Here is a 17,406-nt window from a genome sequence, read left to right on the forward strand (position 1 = left end):
CCTCCCTGACACTGAAGCAGAAGCTGCGCGCGCAGAGTAGGTTTATTGAACTACAGACAACATGCGGCCCCGGCAGCGGCGGGGCCGACGTGGAGGCGGCGGGAGGGGGCCCGGTTCAGAACGCAGAGCCGGGACTCAGCCACTCGGACAGATTGGAGATTTCCTGCAGCCACAGCGCGTCCTGCGGGAGGAAAGGGGGCCCGGGGTGAGGACCCCTCGGCAGCGGCCGGGTCCCCGCCCTCCCGCCGCGCCCTCCCCTGCGCGGCCTTAGCCCGGTTACCTCCAGGCCGCTCCTGGGGCCCGTCCTGTTTCTGGTAGGGGTCAGGGGAGCCGCGGTGGGTTCCGCGCGGCCCAAGGCGGCCTCTGACGGGTTCAGGGCCCGAGGGGAGCGGAAAGCCCGCGTCTCCTCCACTCCTTGGCAGAGGCTGCCTCTTTTGAGACTCTTGTTTTCTACTTGCCCGCTGGTCCCTAGGAGAAAACAAGCCCGCTCATCTTACTCCCATGTCCTGTGCTAGGACGACCCTTGGGGGAAACCTGGGAGAAAGGGAGGAGCTGGAGTGCGGCTCTCTTAGCCCTCCCACCTCAGGACCCTTTCATCTGGTCCTGTCCGGATCAAAACCCGGCAGCTCCGGGTCTTCAGGGTCAGGCTGAGGCTGCACAATGGCTTCGGGGTCTCCCTGTAGCCACTGAGCTGGGCCTGGGAAGAGGCATCTGGGATTGAACCAAGCCCTCACTTGGGGCTTGCGCCCACTTGGTCACTTCACACAGATTCCTCGTGGAGTCTGCACCATCCAGCTCCTCCCTCCCTGCCAAGCTGTGATTCCCCTGCCAGAAAGCCGGCCTCGCCTCTCTCCCGCTTTGTTGCGCACGCTGCATTAGGCAGTGCAAACTTAAAGTAAGTTTGGACCTATAGGTTCATCCTGAGCACGTCCTGGGAATATAGATCAATGAGCTGTTCCCTGGGTGAAGCTCACAGATGCTAGGAACGATGCAGAAGTGTGTACAAAGTTCAGGGGTAAAACAAGCTGTTAACCATCTCTGTAAGTGAAAAATGGTTTCCTTGAGGAGATGTCTGAGATGGGTTTTGAAGGATGAAGAGTAATACACTGGACTGACAAGGCAGAGGAAAGGATGAACAGGCTGAAAGGGTTAAGCAAGCACCCAAAGGCATTAAACAGTATCCCACACAAAATGCAAAGTGGGGGTCCAAGGAGGTGAACCTGAATGGGTTAGTGGGAATCAGAGAAGGCTAAGAAATGGATTTTTATCTGTAGGAAATAGGAAAGCAGTGAAGAGTTTTTAAACACTGGAGATACATTGTTAATTTTGTATTTCAGAACAGTCATTCGTCAAAGGTGTGGCTTAGAGTCAGCTTAGAGGAGGGAAGACCTCAAGAGCCCAGAAGAAGTGAAGGCAGCAGGGAGGAGTCAGAAGTATTCATAAGGCCAAATCGACAAGCCTTGGTAGTAGACTGGATATGAAACATTAGAATGGGGGGCATCTCAAACGAATCTCAGGTTTCAGATGTGAAAAACTGGATAGGTTGTGCTATTAATCATGACAGAGACTGAAGAAAGAAGAGCTGATCTTGGGTGTGTGTGCAGAGGGCAAGATATCAGGAGAAAGGAAATTGAGGTACCAGTGGGACCGCCATATGTAGCAGCCTAGTGAGCAGATATATCTCCCACCTAACAGGAGAGACCTGGAATGGCCATACCAGCTGAGGAGTCTTCTGCCCAGAGGCAGGGGTCAATGCCTGGGATGGAAGAGAGCAGCTAGGGAGGGAGTGCAGTATGAGCACTATTTGGGGGTGGCCAGAGGAAGCTACTCGAAGAGAGAAGATAAGAGATGGGGAGAACCTGGTGAGTCATAGTCTCACAGTGCCAAGCTCTGCAAATAGTCCAGGTGTGATAAAGATAAATGCACAATCATCAATTTGGTAATTAAGAGGCCTTCCCAAACAAGAGACTTTGCAGTTCACAGGCCACAGGGAAAGCAAGTGCCCTGGGTTAGGGAGAGAATGAAAGAAAAAGAGGGAAACAGTGTAGCTTGCTTTTTTGAGAAACTTGATTGAGATGTGATGGAGAGAGATAGGTGGGAGAAGTTCAAGATGATGGGAGATATCCTTTTGAAGATGGACCTCCTGAGGGAAAGGAACTCAGAAAAGAAGTTGAAGGTGCAGAGATGATAACGTGCTACCAAGAAAGCAGTAAGGATAATGCCACCCCTGAGCCTGGAGGGGGTGAGTCCCTATGCTGATAAGGTTCTGGCAGTGGGGGGAGTACAAACCGGGTGAGTTTACTGAAAAAAGAGGTTAGTAAGTGAAGTAGGAGGCTAAATCAGGAGGACGAGGCTTGGTAGTTTTTTAAAAGAATGGAGTGGCCACTGAGGAGAAGGCCAGGAAGACAATGGAAAGAATTGACAAACTGAAGGTTCCTCAGGGAATGGACCACAGGTGTACAGTGGCATCACACACTTAGTGATCTCCTTCAGCGTAGCTGCCCATGTGGAACATAGGACTGATGGCAACTGGAGTTGCAGCTCTGTAAGGCAGAGCAGCTCAAACACTCTTCTAGGGGGCAGTCCACCAGATCATAAACACCTAGATTTTAAGGCTTATGGTGCATTGTAGAGAAAGCATGAGCTTTAGAGGCAGCAGGAGTTCAGATCCTCCTCCTGCTAAGTGCTCTATCCGATCTCTGAACCTGGGTTGTCTCTTGTGAGAGGGGGCCAATGCTACCCACCCCAAAGGGTCACTGTGAAAGTGGTCACTGGAAGAGCCTAGCATCTCCCTGGGTCCACAGAAGGTGCTGAATTAAATGTTACTTTTTTTCTTCTAAGGGAAGTACTTATTCTTTTGTCTTTTCACTACATAAATACTGAATCGTATGTGGTGAATACTGAATTGTGCTATATGATACATTTCCATTCTTCTAAATCTCCAAATCTAAATTATAGATTCTTGGCTTTGTACCAGCCTTTGCTGCAGGGTTCTTTTCAGGAGGAACAGCCCCCACAACATTTAAAATACAGTTTAACTGACAGAATGATTCAGAAACACACCTTAGGCCTAAGCACAGACGCCATGCAGTATGTTGTAGCTGTTACCCTGGAAAGAGGAATTTTACCAACAAAGCACGGTGCTGAAAGCAGTTCCCAAATTCCCTCAAGCCCAGGCATTGTTTGGTCCGACAGTGCATCCCCACCAGCCTGGCTCTGTTAGAGACAGACCAGAGCCAGACTGCCTGGGTTTGAATTCTGGCTCTGTCGTTTACTAGCTGTGTGACCTCAGGTAAGTTTATTGACATCTCTGGGCTCTGTTTCCTCATCTGTAAAATGAGGATAGTAATAGTACCATAGGATTGTTTTGAGAATTAAGAGCGTTAATACACTTTCAAATCTCGGACTAGTGCCTGGCACCTGCATCATACCAGTTCAAGCACCAGTGGCTATGATTATTTTCAGACATACACAACTGCTACTGCAGGCCCTGAAGGCTGTTTAAGTGTTGGAGGGAGGGGAAAAGACAATATAATCACCGTCACATTACACACACTGACACCTCCCCATAACATTTATCAAGGTTGAGGTGGTGTCTGCATCCAGGAGCAGACTCCGGAGCCCCAAACACAGTAGTAACCAAAACGAAGGACAGCCACAGCAGCAACACTATAATGATGAAAACATGAAGGAACCAACTGAATTCAGGGCCCTGCCCCATCATGTGCAGCTATCTAACTGCACAAACTGTGAGAAATTTCTAGTCCTATCGTACCAGCTTTTGGAAGGGAATGCCTCCTGCTGCCCCAGAATACCCAGAGTGGTGGTGGGAGCCAAGCAAATCCCAGAAGAACATTGCTGTGGTGTAAGGTGCTGTCTGAAAGTTTGAAGTCACACCTTTTACTTCCCAGCTTTGATCCAGGGCTCACCTGAAAAGCTGAAACCTTACCTGCAAGGAGCTCTGGGCTGCTGTTCTCGTGTGCATCCTCTGTGCTCTGCTCTGCATTATTTTTCTCTGGGAGCAGCTGCTTAAAAAATTAGAAGTCCTAAGTGAGTTTTGCAGAAGCATGAACAAGCCCCAGTGAGATCACGTGCCTGGTGGCTTTGTTGACCTCACAGGGCTTTCCTCCTTCACCTGGAACCCCTTCTTACTTCCTCCTGGCTCATGTGAACCCCCTGCCCAGCCCCCAACTTTCAAGACTTCCTTCTTCTTTTGGAGGCTTTGCAGTTCACTCCAGCCATTCCGGGCATTTCCTAGCTTTTCTGAACTCTGGTCACTCATGTACTGTCTGCTCCATTCCTCGGGCTCTTAAGTATGCACTGCATGCCCCTTTTCATCAATTTATGTATTTATGTCCATTTTCTACATCTTAAATTCCTTGTAAGGTTCATCATGCCTGTATCTCTTTTACAGCTAGCGTAGTGCCTTGCACAGGGTAAGTGCTCAACAAATGACTGACTGAGGTCAAACATGGGAAGCCACAGGGCACATTTTGTAGTCTTGTATAGCCTTTCAAAGCCCTGCTATTTGGTTCAATTTGGACAGAGAAACAAAGGTCAGAACCCAATCCTCCCAGCTCCTTGTTTTTCAATACAAGTATATAAAAATAGATATCCTCTTCATCAAAATTAAAAACTGTTGTGCTTCAAGGGACACTTGAAAGTGAAAAGCCAACCCACAAGAATGGGAGAAAATATTTGGAAATCATATCTGATAAGGGACTTGTATCCAGAATAAAGAACTCATAGTTCAACTTTAAAATAACAACCCAATAAAAAAATGGGTTTGACAAGGAATTTGAATAGACATTTCTCCAAAGAAGAGATATAAATGGCCAATAAGCACATGAAAAGATGCTCAACATCATTATTCATTAGGGATATGCAAATCAAAGCCACTATGAGATACCACTTTATACCTACTGGGATGGTAGTAATAATAATAGATAATAACAACTGTGGATGAAGATGTGGAAAAATTGGAACCATTACACAGTGCCGGTGGGAAAGTAAAATAATGCAGCCAGTTTGGAAAACAGTTTGAGTTACCATATGACCCAGCAATTCTGCCCCTAGCTATACACCAAAGAGAATTAAAAACATATGTCCACACACACAAAAATGTTTATATCAGCATTATTCATAATAGCCAAAAAGTGGAAATAACATGTCTATCAACTGATGGATGGATTAAAAAATGTGGTGTATATCCATACAATGGACTATTACTCAACCATAAAAAGGAATGTACTGTTACCCATTACAACATGGATGAACCTTGAAAACATTATGCTAAGTGAAAGAAGCCAGACACAAAAATCCACTTATTGTATGATTCCATTTATATGAAATATCCAGTATAGGCAAATCCACTGAGAGGAAAAGTAAATTAGTGGTTGCCAGGGGACAGGAGATAGGAGAACTGGGACTGACTGCAAATTAGGTACAAGGTTTTTTTCTTTGGCGTGATGGAGATGTTCTGGAATTTACTGGTGATGGTTGCAAACCACAGTGAATATACTTAAAACCACTGAATTGTAAATTTACAGTGGTAAATTTTATGGTATGTGAATTATAACTCAATAAAAAATGTATTCTATCATATGTTGTTTACCAAGGCAAGTTTCAGTTTCTAAGTAATTATATTCCAAGAAACATAGAAGAGGTAAAGATGGCCCTAAGGGTGTGAAAAAACTAACAGTATTAGGAAAATTTCCAAACATCTTTTTTCTTCTTTAAGAAAAAGCTTACTCTTTTACTTCACTCCAGCCTAGAAATCTCATGTAATAGACAAACCTTTACCCAAGGAAATACCTACATTCAGATATAAATCTGAGTCCTAGGAGAGCCTTGCACACCTTCCATTCTCATCAGGTCCCCCAGATGAGAGAGCCCTATCCTCAGGGTAGACCTCCTTGAGTTTAACACTCTATGAGACATTTCATTCTGGTCTACCACCTGCGAAACAATACCTTTCCTTAGGAAGCTGCCTCCATGCTACTGCTCCTGCTTACTCTGGGTTTAAGTTTTTAGTCCCTACACTCAAATGTGACAGTAAGTCCAGGATTACTATCTTGTCTTCATGGCCCACTGTCCTCTGTTCCAAAACCAAGGCTTAAAATCTCCACTCCTGGCACGACCTTTCCATGAATATATTCTATAAAACACTAAATATTCTCTCATTTCTTTCATTTCTCCATAAACTATATAATAGCCATAGATGGTTTTATTCAATGTTATTCAAGAGGTCAGCTATTCTACTTTACCTGTTTAGAAATGGAAACTGAGGGACTGGTGCAGAGGTAAAAGAATTGGACCTATCATCATTAATCTTGTAGTTTTTAGCTACAGCCACTGGGTGCCAGTCGTGTGCCACTAACAAGTTACTAATCACTGGCCATTATCTGAGGGAAACGGTAATGATCTTGAGTAGAGAAGTATGGGTTTGGTCACTCATCTTCTCTGGGCTTGTGATCGAGTCCTATATGGCAAAAATGTTACTAGGCTTCGGATCCAGGAGACCTCATTATAAATCCTAGCCTTGCCATTTACTGACTGTGTGATTCTGGGCAAATTAGAAAAGTTCTCTAACCAGTTTCTTCATCTATAAAATGGGAAATCTACAACCTACCTCAGGACTTTTGTAGAGATTAAAGTGGAAATCTTGGCACAGATTAGGGAGTCAATAAACGTTCCTTCCTTCCAAGCCCTATGACTACTGCGTAAGACTAGCCAGCCATCTGCCAAATTTGCTGGGCTGTGAATGGCCCTGAGGCTATGGGCCATCACCATAGCAATACAGTGGGGCAAAGGAGGTCAGATCATTTCCTTTTCAGATCTCACTGGGATATCAGAGAGGCCCAAGCAAAAGGACTTCACAGGCTGAAACACTTGTAGATCCTGCCCATATATCTCAGGTCCTATGATAATGCCACATGCCTTACCCTTGACCTATCCCTAGAAATTTGAAGATATAGATGGCTGCAGTGAATTGAATAGTAGCCCCCCAAAAGATATGTCCAAGTCTTAACCACTAGTACCTGTGAATGTGCAAAGGGTCTTTGCAGATGTAATTAAGGATCTCAAGATAAGATCATTGTGGATTTAGAGAGGGCCCTAAATCCAATGACAGGTGTCCTTGTAAGAGAAAGGCAGAGGGAGACTTGAGAGACAAAGGGGAATGGCCATGTGAAGATGGAGGCAGAGACTGGAGTCATGTGGCCACAAGTCAAGGAACATCTGGGGCCACCAGAGCTGTAAGGGGTAAGGAAGCATTCTCCTCTAGAGCCTTTGGAGGGAGTGTGGCCCTGCCAACACCTTGATTTCAGACTTCTGGACTCCAGAACTCTGAGATAATAAATTTCTTTTGTTTTTAAGCTACCAAATTTGTGGTAATTTGTCACAACATCCAAAGGTAACTGATACAATGGGTATTAGCTTTTACCTATTCGCTCAAGTTGTGGGCAGCAGCTTACCGAGCTGAAGGGAAACCAGCAAGAGTGTTTGCAGTGAGCCAGCTGAAAGGAATGGCAGATGCATTCCTAGGAAGGTGCTTCCTAGAAGGTACATGCAGCCATGAAAAAACAGTGTGGTGAAGGGAGTATTTACAGGGGTTCACTGCTACAAAGCAGAGGAGAGTGGGCAAATCCATGAGATGCTGTGATCCTTGGGTGACTAGGTACCCAAACCTCCCCATCTGATCAGGCAAACAGAAGTAAGAGGGGGAGAGAGGCACAAGAGGTGTCTCTCAGAAACAGTGCCTGTAATTTTTATAGCAACTTTATTGAGATATAACTTGCATACGTATAATGAATTGCATCTTTATAAAATGTACAATTTGATAAGTTTGGGCAAATGTACATACTTGTGAAACCATCAAGATAACCAGCACATCCATCACCCTCAAAAGTTTCTTCTGCCCTTCATAACTCCTCCACTCCCTCCAACTCCTATGCCTCCCGTCTTCAAGCAACCACTGATCTGTAACTACAGAGTAACTGGCATTTTATAGAACTGTGATAAATTCAGTCAAGCAGTATGTACTCTTGTATTTCCAGGTTTTTTCATTCAGCATGATTATTTAGAGGTTCATCCATCCTACTGTGGGTATCAACAGTTCACTCCTTTTATTGCTGAGTCGTATTCCAGTGAATGGATATGCCGCAGTGTATTTATTCATTTACTTGTTGACACTGGGTTGTTTCCAGTTTTTGGCTATTACAAATATGGTAGATGTGCCATGAACATTGGTGTATACATTTTTGTGTGGTATATGCTTTCACTTCTCTTGGGTAAATACCTAGAAGTAGAATGGCTAGGTCGTGAGATAGGTGTATATTTAACTTTTTAAGAAACTGCAAAACTGTTCTCCAAAGTGGTTGTATCATTTTTTATTCCTACAAATAGGGTACAAAGAGTTCCAGTTCCTGCACATCCTTGCCAACACCTGGTATGGTCAGTCTTTTTATTCCAAGTAGGTGTGAAATATTATTTCATTGTGGTTTTCATTTGCACTTCCCTAATGACTAATAATGTTGAGCATATTTTTGTATGTTTTTTTAAATTAATTAATTATATTTTTTGGCTGCATTGGGTCTTCATTGCTGCGCGTGGGCTTTCTCTAGTTGCAGTGAGCGGGGGCTACTCTTCATTGCGGTGCACGGGCTTCTCATTGCGGTGGCTTCTCTTGTTGCAGAGCACGGGCTCTAGGCGTGCGGGCTTCAATAGTTGTGGCACGCGGGCTTAGTTGCTCCATGGCATGTGGGATCTTCCGGGACCAGGGCTCAAACCCATGTCCCCTGCATTGGCAGGTGATTCTTAACCACTGTGCCACCAGGGAAGTCCCCATATTTTTGTATATTTAGTTGCTTTTGTATATCTTGTTTTGTAAAATGTGTGTTCAAATCTTTTGCCAATTAAAAAATTGGGTTGTTTGTTTTCTTATTATTGAGGTTTGAGAGTTTTAAAATAATCTGAACATGACGGTAAGATTTTTAACTAAAAGTTCAACTTCTTTAATACTATAAAACTACCAGGTATATGGAGCTATTTCTTCTTGAGTGAACTTTGGTAATTTATGTCTTTCAAGGAATTTTCCATTTAATCTAAATTGTCAAATTTAGTGCAGTGTTCATAATATTCCCCAATAATCCTTTTAATATCTGATGCCACCTCTCTAATTTCTGATATTAGTGGCAATTTGTGTCTTCTCTTATTAATCTTCTTTCTCAATGAACCACCTTTACGTTTCACTGATCTTTTTTCTCTATTGTTTTTCTATTTTACTGACTTCCACTCTGATCTTTATTATTTCATACTTCTGTTTATGTTTAATTTGCTCTTCTTATTCTACTTGAAGTTGGAAGCTGAGGTCATTGATTTAAGACCTTTTTCTTTATCTTTTTCTTTTTGGCTGCACCACATGGCATGTGAGACCTTAGTTCCCCAATCAGGGATCAAACCCCTGCCCCCTGCAGTGGAAACATGGAGCCTTAACCACTGAACCACCAGGGAAGTCCCGAGACCTTTTTCTTTTCTAACACAGGTATTTTCCTCTCTAACTACTGCATTAGCTATGTCTCACAAATTTTGATAATATGTACTTCCATTTTAATTAAATTAAAATATTTTCTACTTTCTCTTTTGATTTTGTGTTTGATCCATGGGTTATTTATAAGTGTGTCATCTAGTTTCCAAATATTTGGAGTTTTACAGATATCTTTTTCTTATTGATTTTATTATAATAAAATAATAAAATATAATAATTCTATTGTGGTCAAAAACATACTTTATATGACTCAGAGCCTTTAAAATTTATTGAGATGTATTTAATGGCTCAGAATATGGTCTATCTTGCTATATGTCCCTTGTATACTTAGAAATAATGTATAGTCTACTGTGGCTGGGCAGAGTATTTTATAAATATCAGTTAGGTAAAGTTAATTCATAGTGTTATTTGAGACTTCTACAAACTTACTAATTTTGTTTTTTTTGGCTGCGTTGGGTCTTCGTTGCTGTGCACGGGCTTTTTCTCTAGTTGTGGCGAGGTGGGGCTACTCTTCATTGCGGTGCGCAGGCTTCTCACTGCGGTGGCTTCTCTTGTTGCGGAGCAAGGGCTCTGGGTGCGCGGGCTTCAGTAGCTGCAGCACATGGGCTCAGTAGTTGTGGCTTGCAGGCTCTAGTGTGCAGGCTCAGTAGTTGTGGTGCATGGGCTTAGTTGCCCCACAGCATGGGGGAATCTTCCAGGACCAGGGATCGAACCCATGTCCCCTGCATCGGCAGGAGGATTCTTAACCACTGTGCCACCAGGGAAGTCCCCAAACTTACTGATTTTTCTGTCTACTTGTTCTACAAATTACTGAGAGAGGTATGTCGTGATCTCCCAATATAATTGTGGACTTTATTTCTCCTTAGAGTTCTGTTAATTTTGCTTCATGCATTTAAAAACTCTCTAAAAAGTTTTATGAATGTTTAGAGCTATTGTGTTCATTGTATTCACTGTATTATATTCATCATTATGAAGTAACCCTCTTTATCCCTAGTAATATTCTTTGCTCTGAATTCTACTTTGTCTGATATTACTATACCCTCTCCAGCTCTCTTTTTATTAGTGTAAGCATGGTATATCTTTTTTCTATTCTTTTACTTTTAATCCATTTCTGTCTTTATATTTAAAGTGGGATTCTTATAGGCAGCATATAGTTGGCTTTTTATTCAATCTAACAATCTCTGCCTTTTAATTGGGTTGTTTAGACTATATTTAATATGATAATTGATATGGCTGGGTTTAAATATATCATCTTATTGTTTTCTATTTGTCTCATCTGTTCTTTGTTCCCTTTTCTTTTTCATCTTTTTCTTTTAGATTGAGTATTTTTTGATAGATTATTTTCTAGAGCAGTTTTAAGTTCATAGCAAAATTGAGCAGAATATAGAGAGATTTCCCATATTCCCTCTGTCCCCACTGATGCCTCTACCATTATCAACATCCCCCACTGGAATGGTACATTTGTTACAAGTGATGAACCTACACTGACATATCATTATCATCCAAATTTCATAGTTTATGTTAGGGTTCACTCCTGGTGTATATTTTGTGGGTTCAAACAGATGTATAATGACACATATCTACCATTATACTATCATACAGAATAATTTCACTGCCCTAAAAGTCCTCTGTTCTCCCTCTATTCATTCCTCCTTTCCTCCTAACACCTGACAACCACTGATTTTTTTTACTGTCTCCAGAGTTTTGCCTTTTTCAGAATATCATGCACTGTATTTGGAATCATATAGTATGTTGTCTTTTCAGGTTGGCTTCCTTTTACTTACTTATATGAATTTAAGTTTCCTCATATCTTTTCATGGCATGACAGCTCATTTCTTTTTCAGCGCTGAGTAATATTCCATTGTCTGCATGTACCACAGTTTATTTATCCGTTCACCTACTGATAGATATCTTGGTTGCTTCCAAGTTTTGGCAATTATGAAGAAGGCTGCTGTAAACATCTGTGTACAAGTTTTTGTGTGGACATAAGTTGTAACTCCTTTGGGTAAATACCAAGGAGCATGATTACTGGATCACATGGTAAGAGTGTGTTTAGTTTTATACAAAACTGCCAAACTGTCTTCCAAAGTAGCTGTACTATTTTGCATTCCCACCAGCAATAAATGAGAGTTCCTGTTGTTCCACATCTTTGCCAGCATTTGGATTTTGGCCCTTCTGGTAAGTGTATAGTGATATCTCATTGTTGTTTTAATTTACATTTCCCTGATGATGTATGATGTGGACCACCTCTTCATGTGCTTATTTGCTATCTGATGCCATTTTTCATGAGGTATCTGTTAAGGTCTTTGACCCATTTAAAAATTTTTGTTGAGTGAATCCACGGCAGAGCAGGCAATTTGAACGCCACCCAGCCGGGGCACGCGGCCAGGGTGCTGCTGACCCTCACCTGGACACCAGCCTCTGCCTCTGGACCCGGAAGGCCGAGAAGGAGCCGCAGGTCCGCAACCCTGAGCGCCAGCCATGGGCCCGCGTCGAGGGTTCCGCAAGCCCGAAGCCCCAAGGAGGCGCACCGCGAGCCCGGCTCCCGCCGCCCGGCCGGGTCCATACTTAGGCACTTCCTCCCGTCAACTTGCTCGCCGGAGACATTGGGTTCTGAAGGAGATCCGAACTCTTGAGAAGAGCACACACACCTGTTGTTAAGGAAGAACCCCCTTCTGCCGCCTGGCAAGAGAAATATGTGTTAAATTCACTCATGGTGTGGACTTCAGTTGGCAAGCTCAGGCCATGTTGGCCCTACAAGAGGCAGCAGAAGCATTTCTAGTTCATCTCTTTGAGGATGCTTATCTCCTCTCCTTACATGCCCACCACGTCACTCTCTTCCCAAAGGATGTGCTGCTGGCCAGGAGGATCCGAGGCATTCAGGAAGGGCTCAGCTGAGCTCCTGCCGCCCGTGACTCTGGATGATACCAGGGAATCTGCCCGTAACCAGGACCAGATTCTGTACAAGGTGCTGCCTGGACTTGCTGTTTCTGAGCAGAGTGTGTGTGTTGTTTTTGTAATTAGTTTTTTTTTTAAGAAGACTGCATGGCTTTCCTCTGTAACAGAAGTAATATATGACAGAATCAACACATTCCGAAAGTCCTGAGAATAATTTTCAGATGAGGAGACTCCAAGTTTGACTTCACTTTGCAAATTATCCATACGACTGATGATTTGGAAGACATCAGATTTTCTAGGTTATGGGAGAAAAGGATATTTACTGATTATTTTAGATCTTTCTGTACCATTTAAATTTTTTACCATATGTATATTTACTTTTATTTAAAACATAAGGGAAAAAATAAGAGACAACCACTTCAATCAGTTGCATGGAAGAGCCTGGCACATCCAGCATACAAATCTGTCCTTCAGATTGACTTCATCATTAGTGGCAGCAGCAAGTTCCTGTGTGGATTGTGCCTGTCGACAGATTATAAAGCTTTTCAAAAACTCAACTGGGATGAAAATAGGAAATCGTTAAGGTTTGATGTTCTGGCTCCTTCTGGTAAATTCCTATCAAAATCACTCAGAAATTCTAGCTTGTAGAATTTATTTTATTCTTATTTGCAAATCATAGACAATGTATCATAATTTATACCTCAGAATTTTTCATTCCAGGACTTTTTTTTTTTTTTTTTTAATATTTATTTATTTATTTTTTGGCTGCGCTGGGTCTCCGCTTCCGCGCGAGGGCTCTCTCCAGCTGCGGCAAGCGGGAGCCACTCTTCATCGCGGTGTGCGGGCCTCTCACTATTGCGGCCTCTCGTTGCGGAGCACAGGCTCCCGACGCGCAGGCCCAGTAGTTGTGACTCACGGGCCCAGTTGCTCCGCGGCACGTGGGATCCCCCCGGACCAGGGCTCGAACCCGAGTCCCCCGCATTGGCAGGCAGACTCCCAACCACTGCACCACCAGGGAAGCCCCCATTCCAGGACTTTTAAGAGCCTTTTCAATGCTTTTACAGGTATTTTTTATAACTTCCTTGTGGAGAGATAATAAAAATAATTCTTTAATGAGAAAAAGTTAAAGCGAAGTTACTATTATACAGAGATTATACTGTGTTCTTTGTGTGTTAGCGTTAAGTTCTTCACTTGGACACTTTGCCAACAGCCACAATTTAAACGAGAGAATTCAGGGATGTGTTTTTGTCTCCAGTGGAGTAGAGTATGAGCAGATAAAAACCTTGCCCATTGCTTGTAACTGAGAGCAGTTGAAGAGATTTCCAGAGAAATGGGAAGTGCCACCCGAAGACTTCTAGATATTGTGTGTGGTGAAAATGATTAGTGAGGGTGGATACTAATAATGATGCGTCGGCCAACTGAATTGAGAGACAAACTAAAGGGAAAAGGACCAAGTTCTGTTGTTTGATAAATTTTAACCCTTTGGAAAAACCTTTTCCTGTTGGACATCAACTCATTTTTATGTAGACATTGGAATAAAGCTTATCTATCTATGACTATAAAAACATTTTTTTCTTGTTGTTGATTTTTAAGAGTCCTTCGTGTATTTTGGATAATAGTCCTTTAATCAGAGGTGTCTTGTAAGTATCTTCTCCCAGCCTGTGGCTTGTCTTCTCATTCTCTTGAGGGTTGAATATTTTTTATGATTCCATTTCATCTCCTTTCTTGGATTATTCGGTATAACTCCTTGATGTGTTATTTTGATGGTTCCTTTCACCTTTCACTTACCAGTTTATTCCAGTAATATTACACCACTCCACAGACAGCATAAACCCTTACAACGATGCATCTCCATTTCTCTCCTCCTGGTCTCTGTGCCATTGTTGTCATACAGTTTACTTCTAACATAGGTTGTAGACCTCAAAATACGTGACTGTGTTTGCTTTAAAAAGTTAATTATGTTTTAAAGAGATTTAAATAATAAGAAAAGTCTTTATATATATCCACATAGTTACCATTTTAAGTACTCTTCATTCCTTTGTGTAGACCCAGGTTTCCATCTGGTATCATCTTCTGCTTGAAGGACTTCTTTTACATTTATATTTCTTGTCTGCAGATAATGAATTCTTTCATCTCTTGTAGGTCATAAAAAGTCCTCATTTCATATTTGTTTTTAAGGATACTTTTGTTGGGTAAAGAATTCTAGGTTGACAGGTTTTTGGTTTTTTTCAGTACTATAAAGATGTTCTTCCATTTTCTTCTAGCTTATACGGTTTCTGATGAGAAACTTGCTGTAATCCTTATCTTTGTTTCCTTGTATTACATAACAAGGTGTTTTTTTTTTTTGTCTCTGTTTTTAAGATTTCTTTTTACCACTGGTTTTAACCAATTTAATTATGATGTGCCTTGTTGTAGTTTTCTTTGCTTCTTGGGCTTGGAGTTTGTTGAGATTCTTGGATCTGTACGATTAATAGATTTCATCAAATTTGGAAAAATTTCAGCCATTATTTCTTCAAATATATTTTCTGCCTCTGCTGCTTCTTCAGATTCTTTAATTATACATGTATTAGCCTATGTGAAGTTGTCTTATAACTCACAGATGCTCAATGGTCTATTATTATTTTAACCTCTGTGTTTAATTTTTATTTATTTATTTGTTTGTTTGTTTGTTTGTTTTTGGCTGTGTTGGGTCTTCATTGCTGCGCGCAGGCTTTCCCAAGTTGCGGTGAGCAGGGTCTACTCTTTGTTGTGGTGTGCGGGCTTCCCATTGCAGTGGCTTCACTTGTTGCAGAACATGGGCTCTAGGCACGTGGGCTTCAGTAGTTGTGGCATGCAGGCTCAGTAGTTGTAGCTCACGGGCTCTAGAGCACAGGCTCAGTAGTTGTGGCACACGGGCCACACAGGGATCGAACCCATGTTCCCTGCATTGGCAGGTGGATTCTTAACCACTGAGCCACCAGGGAAGCCCCCTCTGTGTTTAATTTCAGATAGTTTCTATTGCTCTGTGTTTTTCCTTAAGTGTCTAATGTGCCATTGATACTATTCGGTGTAACCAGTATAATTTTCACCTCAGAGACATTAGTTTTCACCTTAAAGTTTGTTTGGGGTCTTTTTTATACCTTCCACATCTCTAACGAATATGTTCAATCTTTCCTCTAGTTTCCTGAACATATGGAATACAGTTATAAGAATAACTGTTTTTTGTCTACTAATTTTATCTTCCATGTCAGTTCTGGATCAGTTTGGATTGATTGACTGATCAATTGATTGAGTTTTCTCTTCATTGTGGGTTGTATTTTCCTCCTTCTTAGCATGTCTGTTATTTTTTTTATTAGATTCAAGGCAGTGTGAATTTACCTTGGTGGGTGCTGGATATTTTTGTATTCTTATAAATATTCTTGAACTTTGCTCTGAGATGCCACTGAATTACTTGGAAACCACTTGATCCTTTTAGGTCTTGCTTCTGCTTTTGAGCTTTGTCAGGCAGAACCAAGGAGTGTTTATTGTAGATGTAATTTTTTTCCATTTCTGAGGCAAGACTATTAGTATTTTACCTGATGCTCCATAAATTATAAGACTTTGCTCTCTGGTTGATGGGAATAGGCACTATTCCCAGCCCTGTGTAAGCTCTGCCTATTGGCCCCTGTAATCCTTCTGAGTGGTTCTTTACCTGGACGGTTTCTTCACATGAATGAGCTGATCAGTACTCAACTGAATACTAGAGAGAGGAGCCTCTGCAGATCTCCAGAATTCTCTCTCTGTGCAGTTCTCTCTTCTCTGGTACTCTGCCCTGAAAGCTTAAGCTGCCTTAGCATCCCTGGATTCCTAGCTTCATCTATTCAACTCAGGGACACCATTAGGCTTTGCCTGGATTCCTTCTCCCTGTTCCACAGTCTCTGTACTTTCTCTAAGCAGTGTGCAAGGGCATTCATAGAGCTCACTTCGTTGTTTTCCATCTCTCAGGAATGACTATCCCATCCATTGTCTGAGGCCCAATGTCTTGAGAACCATTGTTTCATATGTTGGTTTTTTTTGTTATTGTCCAGATTTTTGGTTATTTCAGGAAGGAGGGTAATTCTGGTCCCTGTTACTCTATCTTAGCCAGAAGCCACTGTATAATCATTTCCCTCTTAATCTCTTTTATTTACTCATCTTATACTTTAATTCCAGAAAAGTCAATCCTGCTGATGGTTGCCTAGAGAGCCAGAAAAGTGGGCTTCAGCTGAAACACTACTACTACCTACACCCAGAATCTGGCAATACACAAAATTTCCCAGCTATGATTTCTCTTCACTCATTAGAGGAGCCTATAACTATCTGATCTCCATGAGGGCAGAGACCCCAACTAATGCAACTCTGTATCTCCAGCATCCAAAAAGGTAAATAGATAAAAGTATGTTTTTCATTAGGCAAAACTAAACATAGGAATTCCATCGTATCATCATCCTCATAAAAGTAGCTATGTGCTTAGCAGGTTACTTACATTATCTTATTCAAACCTCACAACGATCATTTTAGGTGTGCATCATTCTTATTTTACTGATAAAGAAACTGAGACTTGGAATAAATAGCTTCTATAATAATACCATGCAACTAGTTTGTGGCAGAAATGGAATTCAAGTGACATCTCTAACCATGCTCTTAACCTCTATGTAATACCATGTTCTATAAAGTTTTTCTAAACCACAGTCTTCCTTGCTAAAAGGCTAACCTCAGATTGTGCAGTCTAAAGTACTACACCTACCCATTGTGTATTCAGGGTTCTCATACATCAATATGGAAGATTTCCACCAAAGTACCTATTATTACTTTACACTTACCTGCTTCACCTCACGTGAGCAGTGGTGAAGAAATCGGTTCTGGGTGATCTCATGAAATGATTTATGCAGCTTGGTCCTAAATTCCTGTGTGTCAGCTGCCTAAAATGGGCCAGAGACAGAATATGTTGAGTTCCAGTACTG

The 17,406-nt window shown here is 42.0% G+C and overlaps 2 protein-coding genes across 2 annotated transcripts in view; one reads left to right on the forward strand and one right to left on the reverse strand.

The window, feature by feature from the left end:
* Positions 1-4: 4 nt before the first annotated feature.
* Positions 5-17,406, reverse strand: part of TOP6BL (TOP6B like initiator of meiotic double strand breaks) — a 98,213-nt gene continuing 80,811 nt past the window's right edge. The window contains exons 13-16 of the mRNA XM_082628279.1: positions 17,266-17,364; positions 3,950-4,025; positions 281-468; positions 5-181 (exon numbers count right to left, since the gene is read on the reverse strand). Coding sequence (XP_082484405.1) covers positions 116-181; positions 281-468; positions 3,950-4,025; positions 17,266-17,364 — 429 coding nt within the window. The 3' untranslated portion in view covers positions 5-115. The remainder of the gene's footprint in view (positions 182-280; positions 469-3,949; positions 4,026-17,265; positions 17,365-17,406) is intronic.
* On the forward strand, positions 11,973-12,717 carry LOC309808216 (histone H3-like centromeric protein A). The gene is given in 3 exon segments (XM_082628278.1): positions 11,973-12,190; positions 12,193-12,216; positions 12,218-12,717. Coding segments are annotated over 3 exon segments (414 nt in total). The 5' UTR covers positions 11,973-12,028; the 3' UTR covers positions 12,446-12,717.

The sequence above is a fragment of the Mesoplodon mirus genome, assembly GCF_964341445.2.
Source record: "Mesoplodon mirus genome assembly, chromosome: 7".
NCBI classification, from domain to species: Eukaryota; Metazoa; Chordata; class Mammalia; order Artiodactyla; family Ziphiidae; genus Mesoplodon; species Mesoplodon mirus.